Here is a 20649-nt window from a genome sequence, read left to right as displayed (position 1 = left end):
AAGATGGAGAAGCTCTGTACAGTCAGCAAAAACAAGACCAGGAGCAGACTGTGGCTCAGATCATGAACTGCTTATTGCCAAATTCAGACTTAAATTGAAGAAAGTAGGGAAAACCACTAGACCATTCAGGTATGACCTAGATCAAATCCCTTATGAGTATACAGTGGAAGTGACAAATAGATTTAAGGGACTAGACCTGATAGACAGAGTGCCTGATGAACTATGGACAGAGGTTCGTGACATTGTACAGGAGACAGGGATCAAGAAAATCCCCATGGAAAAGAAATGCAAAAAAGCAAAATGGCTGTCTGAGGAGGCCTTACAGATAGCTGGGAAGAGAAGAGAGGCGAAAAGCAAAGGAGAAAAGGAAAGATATTCTCATCTGAATGCAGAGTTCCAAAGAATAGCAAGGAGAGATAAGAAAGCCTTCCTCAGCGATCAGTGCAAACAAATAGAGGAAAACAACAGATTGGGAAAGACTAGAGACCTCTTCAAGAAAATTAGAGATACCAAAGGAACATTTCATGCAAAGATAGGCTCGATAAAGGACAGAAATGGTATGGATCTAACAGAAGCAGAAGATATTAAGAAGAGGTGGCAAGAATACACAGAAGAACTGTACAAAAAAGATCTTCACGACACAGATCATCACAATGGTGTGATCACTCACCTAGAGCCAGACATCCTGGAATGTGAAGTCAAGTGGGCCTTAGAAAGCATCACTACGAACAAAGCTAGTGGAGGTGATGGAATTCCAGTTGAGCTATTTCAAATCCTCAAAGGTGATGCTGTGAAAGTGCTGCACTCGATATGCCAGCAAATTTGGAAAACTCAGCAGTGGCCACAGGACTGGAAAAGGTCAGTTTTCGTTCCAATCCCAAAGAAAGGCAATGCCAAAGAATGCTCAAACTACCGCACAATTGCACTCATCTCACATGCTAGTAAAGTAATGCTCAAAATTCTCCAAGCCAGGCTTCAGCAATATGTGAACCGTGAACTTCCAGATGTTCAAGCTGGTTTTAGAAAAGGCAGAGGAACCAGAGATCAAATTGCCAATATCCGCTGGATCATCGAAAAAGCAAGAGAGTTCCAGAAGAACATCTATTTCTGCTTTATTGACTATGCCAAAGCCTTTGACTGTGTGGATCACAATAAACTGTGGAAAATTCTGAAAGAGATGGGAATACCAGACCATCTGACCTGTCTCCTGAGAAACCTGTATGCAGGTCAGGAAGCAACAGTTAGAACTGGACATGGAACAACAGACTGGTTCCAAATAGGAAAAGGAGCACATCAAGGCTGTATATTGTCACCCTGCCTATTTAACTTATATGCAGAGTACATCATGAGAAACGCTGGGCTGGAAGAAACGCAAGCTGGAATCAAGATTGCCGGGAGAAATATCAATAACCTCAGATATGCGGATGACACCACCCTTATGGCAGAAAGTGAAGAAGAACTAAAGAGCCTCTTGATGAAGGTGAAGGAGGAGAGTGAAAAAGTTGGCTTAAAGCTCAACATTCAGAAAACTAAGATCATGGCATCTGGTCCCATCACTCCATGGGAAATAGATGGGGAAACAGTGGAAACAGTGTCAGACTTGACTTTTTTGGGCTCCAGAATCACTGCTGATGGTGACTGCAGCCATGAAATTAAAAGACGCTTACTCCTTGGAAGGAAGGTTATGGCCCAACCTAGATAGCATGTTTAAAAGCAGAGACATTACTTTGCCAACAAAAGTCCGTCTAGTCAAGGCTATGGTTTTTCCAGTGGTCATGTATGGATGTGAGAGTTGGACGGTGAAGAAAGCTGAGCGCCGCAGAATTGATGCTTTTGAACTGTGGTGTTGGAGAAGACTCTTGAGAGTCCCTTGGACTGCAAGGAGATCCAATCAATCCATCCTAAAAGAGATCAATCCTGGGTGTTCATTGGAAGGTCTGATGTTGAAGCTGAAGCTCCAATACTTTGGCCACCTCATGCGAAGAGTTGACTCATTGGAAAAGACCCTAATGCTGGGTAGGATTGGGGGCGGGAGGAGAAGGGGACGACAGAGGATGAGATGGTTGGATGGCATCACCGACTCGATGAACATGGGCTTGGGTAGACTCCGGGAGTTGGTGATGGACAGAGAGGCCTGGTGTGCTGCAATTCATGGGGTCGCAGAGAGTCGGACACGACTGAGCGACTGAACTGAACTGAACTGAACTTCATCTCCTAGGCTGTCTCCTTGCTCAGTCACTCAGGATTTGAAGGTTTCATTCAAAGCAACTTAATTGAGCTAGGTACTGGGCTAGAAACTTTAAAAAAGCATGCTTTGTGAAGATACTTGTTGTTCAGTCGCTCAGTTGTGTCGGACTCTTTGCGACCTCATGGACTGCAGCACACCAGTCTTCCCTGTCCTTCACCATCTCCCAAGAGTTTGCTCAAACTCATGTCCATTGAGTCAGTGATGCCATCCAACCATCTTGTCCTCAGTTGTCCCCTTCTCCTCCTGCCATAAATCTTTCCCAGCATCAGGATCTTTTCCAGTGAGTTGACTCTTCACATCAGGTGGGCAAAGTGTTGGAGCTTCAGCTTCAGCATCAGTCCTCCCAATGATATTCAGGGTTGATTTCCTATTGTGAAGATACTAAGTATTCAAATACAGCAACAAAAGTCACCACAGGATCTAACAAAAGTTTGCCCTTGAAAACCACTAAGAGCTTTTTTTTTTCCTAGGTAGGTTTGCAGAGCTTTGATTTCTAGGTAGGTTTGTGTTCATAACCAGCAACGTGCATTGATCTTATTTTGGCCTGAACAAGGTTTGTAATTTTACTGCGTGTAAATTTGGTGGAGCCTTACTCTGCCACATTTCATTTTTAGTGAAGGGCCTCAGGCTGCATCTTTTGTACACTTAGCTCTCCTTTTGTACTGTTGGCCTTGTTTTTCTATTGAAGTTTCAGGTGGTAGAATTGATCCTGCTAAACAAAATAGATTATTCTTTGACTCCGTCCCTGCTTCCCCCCCCCCCCTTTCCCCTTTGAGGCGTTTTATTTGCACATGTTAAACTCTCTTAGGAAAGAAATTCCAGGATTTCTCTCCTGTGTGTTTTTTCTTGTTTCTTCATGGTCCTCATGCCAGCTGAGGTGGTCAGGACAATGAAACCAAGCTAACAGAATGGAAGTAGGTTATTTTGCCATTTTTCTAGGTTTTTGAGTTGCACTTCCAAATCTGGGGCTGGTCACTCCACGCTTGTTAACTTGCCTGTGAGGTTCACTGCAATTTTCCCAGCCCTGTGACCATCAGTGATTGGAAATTCACCAGTGTAAGCATGCTTCATCATCACAGTCAGAAACAAGATGATGACTCAGGAGCATGGCCTGATAAGGACCTAGCGTTGGTGTTTCTTTTCAGCATTGTTAATGCTCTTGAGAGCATGGAAAGATGGTGGAAAGAGTTTTCTTTGAATTTCTGTGTTGGTGGTAGTTGTGTTTGTTTTAGTTTTGTGAATCTGCTAAGATTCTTTATGAAACAGGAAAGGGTAAGTTATGTCTTAGTCACAGACTACCCCCAAACCTGAGCAAGTTAAACCAATAAAAGGTTGAAGTTTCTCACTGACACTGCATCTCGAAATGCTCCTAAATTGGATCACCTGGGGATCTATATGGTAGACTGTGTTTTTGATTCCACAGTTATTGATGCATGAGCGTGCGGTGTGATGGAGTGTGTTCATCGGTGCCCAAAGCCTTCTATCCATAAGTGATGCCCATTGCTAGCCCTCATGTTGCATTGACCATAGCAGGTCACATATCCATGTAAGATTTCAGAGGTGACAGGGAAGTGCAGTCCTGCCACATGCCCAGGAAGTAGAATGCCGGAAACATTGGATGACCAGCACTGATGATTCCCACAGTTCCTCACAATGTGGTTGGATGGAGTAAATGTGCTCACTGCGATACATTTCAGTCTACAACTTCATTAGACCACATTTTAGAAAGAGAACCAATTTTTTTCCATGTCATTACCTTTTCTTATTTCCTGTTTCTTGTTTCTCATTACCTGTTCTTGTCTCCTACATCTGTTTAGTCACTACTGTAGAAAATCTTTTGATCTTTTTCCCCTCCAAGTATAATTAAAGTAGAATCTACCTTATTTAATGTCTGTGAGTTTTTGACAAATGCATGCAGTCATGTAGCCACCACAATCAAGAAGATATAGAATACTTCTTTCACTACTCAAAATATCTACATGCTTTTTTATGGTCAACTCTACCTCCAGATCCTGGAACCATTCATCTGTTTCTGTATATGTATTAGGTTGGTACAAATGTAATTGTGGTTTCAGACCTTGAATTTCAAATCATTATAATTAGGCTCAAACATATCTTTATTAATCAAAATAGGAACCATTACAATCAACATGTTTTTTGCCAGTGGGAAGTGCTTGTTTATTCCTGTAGCATAAAAGTCCGTGCTTCGTGATTCAACAAACTCTTGGAAAGCATCTTCTTTCTCCTGCTGGTTGTGGAAGCATTTTTCCTGCAAAAAGTTGTTGAGGTGCTTGAAGAAGTGGTAGTCGGTTGGCCAGAGGTCAGGTAAACGTGGTGGATGAGGCAAAATTTTTTAGCTCAATTCCTTCAGCTTTTGAAGCGTTGGTTGTGCAACATGTGGTTGGGCGTTGTCATGGAAAAGAATTGGGCCCTTTCTGTTGACTAATACTGGCTTCAGGCCTTGCAGTTTTTGGTGCTTTTCATTGATTTGCCTAGCATACGTCTCAGATGTAAGGGTCATGCCGAGATGAGGAAAGCTGTAGGGTATCAGATGGGCAGCAGACTACTAAACAGTGACTATGACTCTTTTTTAAAGGTGCAAGTTTGGCTTTGGAAAGTGCTTTGGAGCTTCTTGGACCAGCCGCTGAGCTGGTCATCACCAGTTGTCATGTAAAATCCACCTTTCATCGCACATCACAAGCTGATCAAGGAGTGGTTCATTGTTGTTGTATAGGAAAAGAGAAGATGACTCTTCAAAATGATAATAATTTTTTGATTTTCGGTCAGCTCATGAGGCAGCCACGTAGCTTTTTCACCTTTCCAGTTTGCTTCAAATGCCAAACGAATGTAGAATGTTGTTGAGTTCTTGGGCAACTTCTTGTGTAGTTGTAAGAGGATCCTTTTCAATGATGACTCTCGGTTGTTGTCACCTTCCAATGGCTGGCTACTACACTCCTGTATCTTTAAGGCTCTCATCTCCTTTGCAAAACTTCTTGAACCACAACTGCACTGTAGGTTCGTTAGCAGTTCCTGAGCCAAATGCGTTGTTGATGTTGTGAGTTCTCTATGCCTTATGACCCATTTTGTACTCAAATAAGATCGCTCAAATTTGCTTTTTGTCTAACATCATCTCCATAGTCTGAAATAATGTCATTAGCAAAAAAAAAAAAAAAGAAATGTGCATTAAAATGATGTATAATTAACCACATTTAAGAATGTATTCCAGCATCAAACAGCAAATTTCAACAATGCAAAAACCGCAATTACTTGTGCACCATCCTAATAGTTTTGCCTTTTCCAGAATGTTACAAATGGAATTAAACAGTATGGAGCTGTTTGAGTCTGATTTCTTTCAACTTAACATAATGTATTTGAGATTTTTCACATTATTGCATATATTAATAGTCTTATCTTTTTTTTAAATTGCTGAGTGGTATTCTATTGTAGGAATGTGCCACAGTTTATCCATTCCCCATTTGTGGAATTTGGGGATTGCTTGTTTCAAGTTTGGGGGAATTACACATGAAATTGATATAGATTTCTGTGTGAACATAAGTTCTCACTTTACTAGGTCAAATACCTAGGAATAGGATTTCTGAATGTATGATAAGAGTATCTATGTTTTTGTTTTTGTCATTTTAATAGGTATGTAGTGGTATCTTGTTGTTTAGTCAGTCGTGTCTGACTCTTTTGCAACCCCATGGGCTGTAGCCCCCGCCAGGCTCCTCGGTCCATGGGATTTCCTAGGCAAGAATACTGGAGTCGGTTGCCACTTCCTTCTCCAGGGGATCTTCCAGACCAGGGATCAAACCTGTGTCTCCTGCATTGGCAGATGGGTTCTTCACAGCTGAACCACCAGAGAAGTCCAGTGGTACTTTACTGTGGTTTAAACATTTTTTAAATGTGGTAAAACATACTTAACAAGATTTATCATCCTAACCATTTTTAAGTGTGTAATTCAGTGGCTTTAAATACAGACATGTTGTGTAGTTACCAACAACTTACTGTGATTTTAATTTGCATTTCCTTAATGATGTTTGCATTGCTTTCATGATGCTAACTTCTCCAGGTTAGCATCAGAAGCACCAGATGCTTCTCTGGTAAAGTATCTGTTCAAATCTTTTGCTGAAACTTGTTGGATTATTTTCTATTGTTAAGACTCCAATTAGTAAGCTGGACGAAGGACTTGAATAGTTGACAGAGAAAAAGAACATGGCAGAATGTGGAAATAATCCAGTTTCATTAGTAATAAAACTACTTAATTAGCTACTGTACAAGTTACTTTTGTCCTTATATTCAGTAATGCAGTGTTTTGTTTTTTTTATTAGAGCAGTCTACCATTTAAATGCAAGAAAATAAAGTTGGAGGGGTAAATAGTAGATATATAGGATATTGACATTAAATTATGAAAAAATAAAACATTCAAGAAAACTTGATCATATAACCGAAGTATGCATGATAAAGTTGAAAAGTTCTCTTTTGGAATTTGGGGTTCGGTTTTAATCCTCAGTTCTTCATAAACTTGCTTGATAATATTGTTGGGTTAGTTTAGAACTAGAGTTAGCTGATCTCTGCTCCCCACTTGTCCTTGGTGTCAGAGGTAGTGGTAGGGTTGAAGTTTTTCTTGTACTGTTTGGCTGGATTACAGCAGCAGTTATTGTCTGTAAAATTTTCTGGCTTACTGAGTTGCCCCTTTTCTGGTCCTTTGGCTAGAGGGAGCAAGTTTTCATGGGGAATTTTTTTGGTGTGTTCTCATTGTCTCTAGGTTGCCAGCTTCTCTACCTTAGTCTCTAGTTCAGGGTCAGTCCAGTTCAGTCGCTCAGTTGTGTCCGACTCTTTGCGACCCCATGGACTGCAGCACGCCAGGCCTCCCTGTCCATCACCAACTCCCAGAGCTTACTCAAGCTCATGTCCATCAAGTCGGTGATGCCATCCAACCATCTCATCCTCTGTCGTCCCCTTCTCTTCCTGCCTTCAATCTTTCTCAGCATCAGGGTCTTTTCTATTGAGATCCAACCAGTCCATCCTAAAGGAAATCAATCCTGAATATTCATTGGAAGGACTGATGCTGAAGCTGAAACTCCAATACTTTGGCCACCTGATGAGAAGAACTGACTAGTCCAGGCTGCTGCTGCTGCTGCTGCTGCTGCTGCTGCTGCTGCTAAGTCGCTTCAGTAGTGTCCGACTCTGTGCGACCCCATAGACAGCAGCCCACCAGGCCCCGCCGTCCCCGGGATTCTCCAGGCAGGAACTCTGGAGTGGGTTGCCATTTCCTTCTCCAATGCAGGAAAGTGAAAAGTGGAAGTGAAGTTGCTCAGTTGTGTCCGACTCTTAGCGACCCCATGGACTGCAGCTTACCAGGCTTCTCCATCCATGGGATTTTCCAGGCAAGAGTACTGGAGTGGGGTGCCATTGCCTTCTCCGTAGTCCAGGCTACTTAAGGCAAAACACAAGCCCAGAGAACTCACTGCTGTGTGTGTAGTTCCTTGGGGCCCCAGCTCCTTTTGGTGGTCTGCCTTTGCTTCACTTTTTAGTCTTCATATGTGCGTTTCGTATATAATATCCTGTGTTTTTAGCTGTCCTTGGCAGGAGGAATAGGGAGAAGACTATTTTATCTTGATCTAGAACTTTCCATTCTTTTCTAGTCTTTATTGCTACCTTTCTCTAGGAGGAAACTTTATCCTGATTTTCTAGTGATACGTGTTTTTCACATTTTTGTATTTTTTTACATTTGGAATTGTATAGAAGTAAGTAACTCTTTGTGTCTGAGGTTCTTTATCACTCAGCATCCTTTTGTGTTGTTGCTATTCAGTTGTTAAGTTATGTCCAACTCTTTGTGATCCCATGGACTCCAGCACACCAGGCTTCCCTGTCTTTCCCTGTCTTCTGGAGTTTGCTTGAATTCGTGTCCATTATATATGGACACATACACAAATATATGCAGTTGATCCTGGAACAGCATTTGTTTGAACTTTTTCGGTCCACTTTTATGCAGATTTCTTCCAGTAATTATATAGTGTTGCCCTTCACCCCCATTTGTGGGTTTTGTGTCTGTAAATTCAACCAACCGCAGATCAGAATTTTCAGGCACCTTTGCTTGAATCCGTGGATGCAGACAGAACCTGCAGGTGTCAAGGGCCAACTTTGGGACTTGAGTGTCCTGGAGTTTTGATATATGTGGGGGCTCCTGGAAGCAATCCATCCATGGATACTGAGGTATAGCTGTACTATAGGCAGCATACCCATGTAAAATAAGAACTTCTTTCCCCAACTCTGATCCCTGCAAAGTAGCAGCTGTTAATAGCTCTTACCTATTCTTCCAGAATAAATGTTCAGCCATGACCTTTATACATTTATGCTTTGTTTCAGGTTTTTCTGCTGGAATATGGATTGGCAGGAGGGAAGCTTCCATGCCTTCTACTCCATGCGCACAGACTAGCAAAGGAAACTTTGTTGAGGATATAGACCAGGCACAGCCTAGCTCCTAGGCAGCTTTTCTTGGCCTCCAGTTCCTTCATAAAGGGGATAAGCCACACCTAATCAGGGTTAGAGTTAGGTGTGGCTCGGGGCCTACTAAACAGTGTTTGCCTTAAAGTGTTTTATAGCTGAGGCTTATCACCATTATGGTTGATTTAGAGAAACAATCTTTGCCTTTCCATTTAGGGAAATAGTCATACAGAAAGTACGCTTGAACAAAACTCATTTAGTCACAACTTTATCATGTGAGAAAAGACAAAGAGTCAGTACTACAGAAGAGATTTGTGATATTGTTTCTTGGATCAAATTCTTTTTATAGTCATTTAGATTAAATGGTTTTAAATTAGAATTCGATTGTTGGTTTCATAGAAATAGGCCTTTAGGAATGTTGAGACAGATTACTTAGATCTTATTCTGCTTTCTTTCCCTGATGAGGATATAGACAGTGAAAGTTTGAACACATATTTTTTGGCCTTGGCATGTGAAATTCTAGTCTCCTGACCAGGGATTGAATCCATGTCCCCTGCATTAGGAGCTCCAAATCATAACCACTGGACTACCACGGAAATCCCTTAACACATTTTTAAAAACATGATCTCTAAAATAGGAAAATTGCTAACAAAAGTTTTCACATTTGTGTGTGTATATTAAGTAAACCACATGCTAAGTCCTCCTACTAAAGAACTTCATGATAAAATTGGACTTGGTAGTGTTCAGTAAAATGAAAGTTCAGCAATGATATTTCCAAATTGCATGTTTAACTTTTGATTTATATAGTTTAAAAGTTTAATTATATAAATTTCAAACTCTTACAAATAGATTAATGTAGTAAGCCTTCATATTGTCAGCATCTAGATTCAACAGATACAAGCACGGCTGACAGTTCTTTTATCTCAACTCTTTCCCTCTTGCTTCCCCACACTTCTACTGGATTGTTCTAAAGGAAATCCCAAATATGATATCTTTTCATCAGTAAATGCTTATGTATTCTAAGAGATAATAACTTATTAAAAAACTAACCATAATACCATTGTCATACTGCTTACTGTCTTTATCCTCCCAAGTTTTAAAAGGCCTGTCAAGGGGCTTCCCTAGCAGCCCAGTGGTTAAGACTCCACACTTCCTCTGCAGGGGGCACAAGTTCTGTCGCTGGTTGGGGGACTAAGATCCCACATGCTGTTTGGTGCAGCCAAAAAAATAAATAATTAAAAAAATAAAAATGCCCGTCAATGTTATTGCTATTAACATGCTGCTGCTGCTGCTAAGTCGCTTCAGTCGTGTCCGACTCTTAGCGACCCCATGGACTGCAGCCTACCAGGCTCCTCCTTCCATGGGATTTTCCAGGCAAGAGTACTGGAGTGGGTTGCCATTGCCTTCTCCAGCTGTTAACATGATGATTACTGAATTCTCTTTAGGATATCTCTATAGTCCCTTTTGTCTTTGGATATAGCCTACTAGGGATGTATGATCATGTTATAAAGTCTCTAAAATAATTATTTTCTGTGATTAAGCTTGATATACACAGGTTCATTTGTTTCAACTTATTTTCTACTTTGACTATTTGATTTCCACTTTTATTATTATGTAAAAGAGTTCCATGATTTTAAAACAAGATGATTTAGAAGCCTTAGTGTTCCCTTCTCCGTCCTTCTATATAATCAGCGGAGCTTGTGAAGTCCTTGATAAAATAATGATAATATTGTGTATGTGTGTATTTTGAGAGAACCATAGTTACTGTGGGAAAAAAATTAGATAGAGCAGTGGTTCTCAAACTTTTTTGGTCTCAGGATCCCTGTAAACTCTTCTGAAAGACTCAGAAGAACTTTTACTTGCCATATAAGAGAGTAAAAACATTTAGAAATTTTTTATTCACTTAACACACCCATTATGTGTTAATACACATTTTTCTTCAGAAAATGACCATATATTCCAAAGCCAGAACATTGGTGGGCAGAGTGGATTTGTTTTATATTTGTGTATCTTTTAAATGTGTGGTTTAGTGGGAAGCAGCTGCATTCAAACAGCTGTGTCCTGCAGCCTCTGGAAACCACCACTGTACACTGGTAACACAGTGAGAGAAGACTCTTAGTGTTAGAATGGAGATAGTTTTGACCTTGCAGGGCCCCGGTGAGTCCCAGTTCTGTATTGTAGACTCTGTTGAGCAGAGCTCTGGGGCTTGATTTAGATTTGTTTGTGTTTGCTTAGTTTTGTGTACGGAGAAGGCAATGGCACCCCACTCCAGTACTCTTGCCTGGGAGACCCCATGGATGGAGGAGCCTGGTAGGCTACAGCCCATGGGGTCGCGAAGAGTCAGACACGACTGAGCGACTTCACTTTCACTTTGCACTTTCATGCACTGGAGAAGGAAATGGCAACCCACTCCAGTATTCTTGCCTGGAGAATCCCAGGGACGAAGGAGCCTGGTGGGCTGCCGTCTATGGGGTCACACAGAGTCAGACACGACTAAAGCGACTTAGCAGCAGTTTTGTGTTCCTTGGTTTGTCCTTTAGAAGGATGAAATCTTCTGACAATCTGTGTCTGGATCTAATGGAGATAGGTTTTCCCAGTTGCACTCAACTCCAGCCCCGCCTGCCCCTTGTGGCAGTCCTGTGGAGGGTGGGGAACTGTGGTGCCCCTGGCAGGTGGGCGGATGGGCCCACGCCGCAGTCTTGGCGGTGTTCCCGCCTGCAGTGCCCGCGCGTGCCTGTTGAGGAGGAGCCAGGCTGGCCGTGAGCGGTTTGCCTGCTCCTTGGTGGTGTTCCTCGTGTTACGTCCCTGTGTCCCGCTGGCCGAGGGTGCGAGGGTCTCCCTGCCCAACCCCAGTCCTTCGCCACATAACTGCTGGCTACTAGTCACCATGTTTCTGCAGGACGATGGGAGGCCCAGTGATGTTCCCACCACTTCCCTCTGCCCTGTGTCTTGCCTGCTACGCTGTCGCTGCTGAGCCCTACTTCTGCCCCTGCGGCCGCTTGAGAGCTGGTGGGGAGACAGGAAGAGGTGGAACCACTTGCCCTGTGACTGCACCTGCCCACCCACACTTGCACTCAAACTCCCCATAAGTGGGGGAATACTGCAGTGGCATATGCCTGTCTCTAAGGTTAATCCACAGAGGTCTAGGCACTTCCGACTGGTACCCCGACAGAACGAATGACTTTGAGTGCAGGTTTGGCTCCTACTGGCAGAACTGTGGTCATTCTAGAACTCATCCATGCCTGGGGGCATCCTCAGCTCTGATGACTCTAGGTCACCAGGAGTGCATGTCCGGTGGCCCTGTTAAGTTGTTGTGCTGACCAGGGCGACTGGGAATTGGGTGATGGGGAACCAAGATTTGGTTCCACAGAGGAAGCCTGGTAATGGACTACCCCAACCAAGGGGTAGCAAACTTGTTACTCAGGACCCAAGGGTGGGGAGGCAGTGATGAAAAACAGCACTGGACTTTCTGGAGGTCTGGTATTTGGAATGCTGCTGCTGCTGCTAAGTCGCTTCAGTCATGTCCAACTCTGTGTGACCCCATAGACGGCAGCCCACCAGGCTCCCCTGTCCCTGGGATTCTCCAGGCAAGAACACTGGAGTGGGTTGCCATTTCCTTCTTCAATGCATGAAAGTGCAAAGTGAAAGTGAAGTCGCTCAGTCGTGTCCGACTCTTCGCGACCCCATGGACTGCAGCCTACCAGGCTCCTCCGTCCATGGGGTTTTCCAGGCAAGAGTACTGGAGTGGGGTGCCATTGAGTCCACTTAAAATCCTTTAAGGCAGATCCACTGCATGGCAAGTCTAGTACCTGCAGCCGAGGTGGTGGTTTAGTTGCTAAGTTGTGTTTGACTCTTGTGACCCCATGGACTGTACCAGGCTCCTCTGTCCCTGGGATTCTCCAGGCAAGAATACTGGAGTGGGTTGCCATTTCCTTCTCCAGGGGATCTTCCCGACCCAGGGATTGAACCTGTGTCTTTTGCATTGCAGGCAGATTGTTTACCAACTGAGCTATGAGGGAAGCAGCCTAGCTAATCTCCACCTTCAGTGGCAGGGTGTTGAGTTCGGTGCAGTTAAAATACTGTGTGATCTGCCGCACGGGTGCCGCACGGGTTTAGGATGGGGAGCCTCCGCCCCTATCCCCATGCCCTGCTTTTACGCGCCCTCCTGGCTCCTAGCCTAGTTTCCCTGGGCTAAAGTGCGGGAGCTGCCTGCACACTGCCGCTGGAAATCATGGCATGGGACCGTGGTTCTGTTTTGTGTTGGAACTTTGTGGAGGCTGATTAGACGCGATGGCTGGGACGTTCCTACTGCACTGCTAGAGCTCAAAGTCTTAGATCGATGCAGAACGGATCAGAGTGAAAGCTGTTGCTGTTGGATGTTTTTATTAATTAAGGATGAAGGTGAAAAAGGGAGGTTGGAAGAGATTTTGATTCCATGTTGTTCGCTCTATAAACGATGCCGACTGCCAGCGTTATTTCTGGTAATGTGCCGGTAGCTTACCGGAAAGCAAAGTCCTTCCGATGATGGTAGCTTCAGTGTCTGCTTCTAGAGCTGAAATGGTTGTGCCATCTGTGCTTAATTTGATACAATTCGGATAACTTGACCGCGACTCCATGGGAAGCAGGATTGACACTTTTGATAGCTTTTTCCTGGGTGGTGGTGAGTGGCTTTTCTGTGTTGCTGGAGCGATTTGTCTGGTTTATAGATAACAGGGAGACTAGTGTGCTAACCATAGGTTACCCTGAGCATTTGAGCCTTAACTTTGACAAACATTGTTTAGCCGCCCAAGATTGAGCAGTCATAAGTCTATGATGCTCTTAAGTGGCCGGAAGCGCACCACAGTGCTCAGCATGTGTGCTTCCAGTCGGACGGGTGCTGGAGATTCATTATTAAATCCGTTAGAGATAGGCTCTGGGTTGCAGTTGTTACTCATTAATGAGGAATTCCCTGTTAGAGAGTAGATCGGAAGTTTGCATCAAGTCCTTGCCCCTTGTTCACACTGCCTGTTGCCCCTCACATTCCCACCTTGGGGTTGGTATTTGGCCTTGGTGGTTCGCTGAGAATCCGTTCTAAATGAAAGTCACTACCAGGTTTTGGTAGGTGGTCCTGCGGAAGGACCACATTAATAAACTAGTGAGCTTGATGGCATGCTTTCAGTCCTCTGCATGTCACCTGCCACCCCAGGCAGACGGAGGTGCCCTAGAACCACGTGGGGCAGGAGCGTGAGGAGGAGCTGCTGCCCTCTGGCGGCAGACCCGTAGCCCTGCGCTCCTGTAGTTTCTGCTTAAGGTGGCCTCTGGCTCATTTCTCTCTGGTCTTGGGGTGCCCCCTCCACACCTTGATTGTGTGTGTGTCTGTTACAGTGTCTCCCTCTAGTGGAGGGTTGTCCCCAGGGCCGCTCACTGCTGTTTCTATAAGTCCTGAGATAGGTTTTTGTGAAATTTAAACTTAGGACTGGACTTAGGACTTTAAATTGTTAGGAGAGGAATGCTGATTAATTTTTGCTTATTTCTATCTATAGTCTGTTAGTTATGAGAGAGTGCAGTTTTAGAGCTTCCCTGGTGGCTCAAACGGTAAAGAATCCGCCTGCAATGCAGGAGACCTGGGTTCGATCCTGGAGTCAGTTAAGATCCCCTGGAGAAGGGCATGACAACACACTCCAGTATTCTTGCCTGGAGAATTCCATGGACAGAGGAGCCTGGAGGGCTATAGTCTGTTGGGTCGCAAAGAGATGGCACGACTGAGCAACTAAGCACCATGCAGTTTTAAAGAAAACCACTGTTTCTGTCATTTTCAATTTTTATTTATTTACAGAACTCTCATACAAAGGAACAATTGACCTTTTTATATAATAGGGATTTTAAGTTTCACATATATTTGATTATCATACTGATCACCTTTTTCAGTTCTCCATGATGTTGATTGATGTTTTATGTAGTGACAGAGTCTTACTTTGACAAGCAATATTTTAGTTTTTGGCGGTCTGTTAATTTTTTATAAGTTACAACCAAAATAATTCAATTTTTCTGTTTTCATTAATAGACATATGTAGAGTGTGTCGGTCAGAAGGAACACCTGAGAAACCTCTTTATCATCCTTGTGTATGTACTGGCAGTATTAAGTTTATCCATCAAGAATGGTGAGTCATCCTTTTGGAAAATTTTTGCCTGAACTTCACTTTTGTCATCTGTATAATAAGGGCAACTGTTTCAGTGACTTTTTCTGTAACTAGATATTTTAAAAAATTTTTTACTGTGTTTGGAGATTATCTATATTCCTTATTACCATGCCATGTCATTTTGGTATATTGTCTTTTGGTGCATGTGAGTGCCCATTTGTTTGTTTCTACTGTGGAGCACTTATATGTTCATGGGGAGTCTTACGGTTTTCTGGTTTTGCTTAGGATGGTTATAGCTTACATTGAGGAAATGCTTTGTGTCAGGGAATACTCAGTGCTTCTGCACATTTTAGCTTGTTTAATCCTTACAACAGAACTGTGAGGTGGAGTATTACCATTACTCACATGAGGAAACTGAAGCATAGAAAGGTTAAGTTCTCGGTCGCACAGCCAGACAATTAGTGATAGGCCTGGCCACCGGGCAGCAGTATTATCAGACAAGTGTTAGAACTGATGCCGATGCTTGGAGATTATTTTTATATTCAGTTATCTTTGAGGAGATTACAGTTTATATTAATTAATTGTTCAGTTTAAGCTGCTTTTTAATAGTAGAAACATGTGCTTTTTATCTTAATTTGTTATAATTCTGTACTCTTCGAGGGCATCAGTGATAAAAAAAATTAAAGATACTCTGAATTTAAAATTGTGAAAGTTCTGTGATATGTAAAAGTTTAGTAAAGCTATATTAGTTTTCAGTGAAACCTTAAAATTTCCTTGTCATAAATACCATACTTATGAATATGTTTGTAATTGCAGCTTAGTTCAGTGGCTGAAACACAGTCGAAAAGAATACTGTGAATTATGCAAGCACAGATTTGCTTTCACACCAAGTAAGTTCTTCAGAAGTTTTCACTTCATTTCTAGGTTATAACTGGCTACATAATGGTGTTTAAACATTTTTAAAGCAACTGTGTTCGATTTTGTTTTTGATAGTAATAGAAAGTATTGCTATAGCATTTTGGAAAGCATTTTTTAAAACTACATGTTAGCTTTTAACACACGTGTGTGTGATTTAATTTGCGAGATTTTTTCTTTCTTTTTTATATTTTAGACGAGTTCAAACATATAGAAAGTTACAATGAACCTATGTGTATCCATCACTCAGTTGCATCCATTTTCAACCCATAGCCCTCACATGTAGTCCCCTGTACTCTTTAACAACAAATATTTATTATTTCATAGATTCTGTGGATTCAGAATCTGGATCCACCTTTGGTGGATGTCTCTGGCTCAGCATCTCTCATCACTTGTAGTCAGTCTTGTCAGCTAGAGCCTGGGTGTCATTTGAAGGCTTGGCTTGGGAGCTGTGGGGGTCTTTTTCTGAGCTTGCTCACGTGTTTGTTAGGATTCAGTGCCTTGCAGGCAGTTTACTGGGGGCCTCTCTCGGTTGCACGTGGGCTTCTCTGGTGGTTCGCTATGCTCTTGTTCCCGTCTCCATCCTTATTACAGAAAATCCTATTTATGATTTCCTCTGTACATATTTTAGCATGTACCTCCAAGACAAGGCTTCTTTAAAGAAAAAATACAGATATAATACCATTATTTACCCAGGAAAGTGAGTAATTAATGATGCCTTAAATTTGTCAAATATCCCATCCCTATTAAAATTTGGGATATCTTTTCAGTTAAAATTGTGTTGGTTGTAATAATAATAATGACGACAAGTATTTAATTCACTCTTTAAAAACAGGACTTTTTAAGCTCAGTATTTTGTAAGCCTATGGTAAATATTTTGCAGATCTTTAGAATTCCAATTATATTTTATAAATCCTTTGCCTATTGATTTATACTTAATATCATGCACCTTATCAGTAGGTAGGTGTTCATACTGACAAGGTATCAAGAATTTGAAGCGTATTTTCATTCTGGGATCCTAGTACCTTGCTCTTCTTCCTCTTCTGCCCCCTCCCCCAAAGCTTTTTATGCTTTATTGTTTGTTTGCTTTAAGCATCTGGAACTGCTGAGTGTAAATTCTGTAAATTCATGTTAAATTTACTTTTGTCTTTATACAATGAGTATATATGATTGAAATCATAGCAGTTTACCATTTGAATGTTGATTGTGCTAAAATGGGAGCAGGGAATGGCTGACAGACCTCAGTGGGCTGTTTGCTCCTGTGGGAAGTAGCACTGCTGCAGGTTCTTGTGCACTGAGTGCTGCTGCTGAGGCTAGTGCTGGGGGAGGGTTCTTTCTCGAGGACCTCTGTCAGCTTCACCTTTTGCTCCTGTGTGCTCTATGTGATCTTTGATAATTCTGGAAACTAGTTGGTTATATTGTTTGAATGCTGAAATATGTGTGAGTTAGCCTTGCATAAAGTTCCTGGCTCTTGAGTGAGGGGGTGTGTACATCTCTTGAATCTTTTTTCCTGCTCAGAGGCCTATTTTGTTGGCTTTTACATTTATATGATTTGCTCTCATAAATGACTTCTGGGTAAATGTAGTATTATGTTGTAAATGTTTGAACTATTTTTCATATAGGACAAAATACTTAAGTGCAATGCAAAGGTTGAAAGTTAGATAGTTCTATATGCCTACAAAGTAACCTATTTTTGAATCTTTATGAAGTTGTGTGAACTTTTTCCTTTTTCCCCCTCACAGTTTATTCCCCAGATATGCCTTCACGGCTTCCAATCCAGGACATATTTGCTGGACTGGTTACAAGTATTGGCACTGCAATACGATATTGGTTTCATTATACACTTGTGGCCTTTGCGTGGTTGGGAGTTGTTCCTCTTACAGCATGTGAGTATTCATTTCTCTGTGGCTGGAGTTGTTTAAATATTACACAACTGTTTAATATGATAAAGTAATATGGCATCATATTTTTGTTAAATGATGTTTATTATATATTATAAGGCTGTGTATTAGGAAAGCCTCATTTAGAACATGTAATTTACCTGAATGAAAAACCATTTTTTAACAGGTGAGCTTCTTAAATGAATGTGGAAAAGAAACATAGCATAGAGAGGCTAATAATGAAAGTTCATGAGAGAATTGAAAACGCAAAATCAAAGCATAATTGAAAGGAAATTGAATTTTACTCTTTGAAGTTTATCAGAGCTTTCAAAGATGCCAGTAGATGTATTCTTTTGAGATTTTTTTTTTTTAATCCCCCTTTAAAAAACACATCCCCAATGGTCCTGAAGAATTTTTCAAATATGCTTTCAAGAAAGCGTATTTTTCAAATATAGGAGTGCCTCTGGAAAATTGGTATACTAATAACTCTTAGTTGATTCTCTCTAGGCTCTTTGTGTTCTTAAAGACATGGAGAGGAGTCAGTAGTATATGTGCCAGAGTACGTAGATAGGATTCTTTAGAGTTAAATGCAAACAAGATTTTTACATAAGTGTGATTAATATCCTCATGTCTTCTTAAATAAGCTTGATGAATTATGAAAATCTTAAGAGAATAGCAGAATAGGTACTATTCACTTGAAGAATGAATTAGTGAGCTAGAAGATTGAGCAAGGAGTTCTCTAGGATGTGACTCAGAGACAAGAAGTTGTGAGTATGAGGGAAAAAATTGAAAGATGGAGGCCACATCCAATTGTTTCAGTATCTAACTAGTAACTAGTTCCAGAAGGTGAAAGAGAGAGAGCTGACTCTGATAAAGGAAAAAGGCAAAGCTAGGCACATTCTAAAGTTTTCCAGTGCTGTATAGGGTAGTGTATAGATATTATGCTTTCAGATTATCCTACAAAGTAATGAGAGTCAGGCTGGCTGAATGTTAGAAGACAGCGGAAGCTTCAAAATTTGACAAAATTTTTGAACTTAAAATCTTCTACACATAAATTATTCTCAGATAGAAGGGCAAATACAGACATTTCAATAGAGGCAAGGAGTTGGAAAGTTTACTACTTCAAATTATTTATGTAGTAGTGTTTGAAAACATATTTACTAAAGAGAGCAAGGAATCAAAGAGACAGGTGTGATTTACAAAGAAAAACAAGTACTTCTTACAGCTAAATTATAATTGTTGTTAATCTGCAATAATTGGAGTAGGAAACGGCTGCCCACACCGGTATTCCTGCCTAGAAAATTCCCTGGACAGAGGAGCCTGGTGGCTACAGTCCATGGGGTTGCAAAGAGTTGGACACGACTGAGCATGCATGCACTACAGTTTTTTAGGTGTCAGTCTGAAACTGAAATTTGAGGTGATCTTCACATGAAAGAATCTTGTGAGGGAAGAATAGAAATGAGAGCTTTTTAGATTGTTTGTCTTACTTGTGGGAAAATTATAGATGCTTTAGACAAAACAAGAAAATACAGTGCAAATATACATTAAAAATATAGGCATAGCCAAGTAAGAGTCCAGAGCTAGCAAAGGTGATTAAGAGCAGAGGTGCCACCACTGTTCAGGGGAGGAAAGATGGTCATTTCAATAAACAGTATAGCATCAACCAGTTGGGCATATGGAGAAAAACAAACCATACCATCACCTCCCACCTGACCCAAGTTAATTTCAGATAGATCATAAGTCTGATTGTGAACATTAAAATTAAAAAAATTTCTAAAAGGTAATATATTAGAACAACTGTAAAAGAAAACATTGAGGAATTTGACTTAATTAAAGGTTTTTAATTCATGCTCAGATACCCTTAAGAGAGAAAGGCAAGCTACAGAGTGAGAGAAGGTATCTGCAGTTCACATATCTAACAAAGGACTTGTATCCAGGATATATGCAAGGATATATAATAAAAGAACTGTTAAATTGTAAGAGAAAGGCAGACAAGCCAATTAAAACGTGGATGGCAGATGTGAACAGGTATTTCTGGAAAGAAGATTAAATAGCCAGTAAGCACATGAAAAGATGCTCAGTATCATTAGTCATCAGAGGAAGGCACGAGAAGGTACTCTACAGAATCAGCAGAATGGCTGACGTTAAGGAAAAAAGATAGTGCCAAATGCTTTTTATTAAGATGTGGATCATCTGAAACATGTATTCATCAGTAGTAATGAATATAAATATGGTATAACCATCTTGTAAAGCTGTTTGGCATTATCTGTCAGTGGTTAATATTTTAAATACGTTATGACCCAGCAGTTCTATTTCTGGGAATATTGATTGCAGGAATATTCACAGGACACAGCCTTGTGTCCACTGAAAGACTTGTGTATAATAGTGTGATCACTGCAGCTCTGCAGATAGTAGTTTAAAACTGGAACCAACCAAGTAACAGTAGAATGGATACTGTGCACTTACCCCTATAATGGAATTCTACCTAGTGATGACAGAAGAGCTGGCTGTTGTGACACAGGATAACATGGATGAACCTAACTTCTTTGAGAAAAAGACGCCAGGCACAAAAGAGTAGGAATTGTATGATTGCATTTATGTGACGTTTTAAAATAGGGCAAACTGATCTGCTGTGATAGAGATCAGAATAGTGGTTACCTTGTGCTGGAGATATTGACTGGGAAGTGGTTTGAAGGAGCCTTCTGGAGAGCTAGAAATGTGGAGAATCTTATCTGGGTGGTAGTTACCTGGATATATAGTGATGTAAAAATTCACGCAGATACACTTAAGATTTATGTGAATTTTACCTTAATAAAAAAGTAACAAAACTTAAAGGTAACCACTCGGAGAATAGAAGTAAGATGGTGAGTTTTTATCCTAGGGAGTAGGAATAGGAGACAGTGAATAAAATTTGAAGTCCAGCAAAGGACAGGAAAGACAAGAAGGGAGGACAGAGAAAGGGGAGTAAAAGAGAAGAAAGGGTAAGAGTGGAGTAGCTGTGATCACTGTGTACATATGAAAGTGCTCCACTATGAGAAAG

General features: G+C 41.4%; 1 protein-coding gene across 6 annotated transcripts in view; it reads left to right on the top strand.

The window, feature by feature from the left end:
- MARCHF6 (membrane associated ring-CH-type finger 6) overlaps positions 1 to 20649 on the top strand; it is a 76113-nt gene that overhangs the window by 11205 nt on the left and 44259 nt on the right. For all 6 annotated transcript variants that reach the window (XM_081521296.1, XM_081521297.1, XM_081521299.1 and 3 more), the window contains exons 2-4: positions 14739 to 14835; positions 15631 to 15704; positions 17472 to 17615. In XM_081521296.1, coding sequence (XP_081377422.1) covers positions 14739 to 14835; positions 15631 to 15704; positions 17472 to 17615 — 315 coding nt within the window. The remainder of the gene's footprint in view (positions 1 to 14738; positions 14836 to 15630; positions 15705 to 17471; positions 17616 to 20649) is intronic.

The sequence above is a fragment of the Giraffa tippelskirchi genome, chromosome 8 (assembly GCF_054371585.1).
Source record: "Giraffa tippelskirchi isolate mGirTip1 chromosome 8, T2T-mGirTip1v1.2.pri, whole genome shotgun sequence".
Lineage (NCBI taxonomy): Eukaryota > Metazoa > Chordata > Mammalia > Artiodactyla > Giraffidae > Giraffa > Giraffa tippelskirchi.
This window is presented reverse-complemented; position numbering and strand designations above follow the sequence as displayed.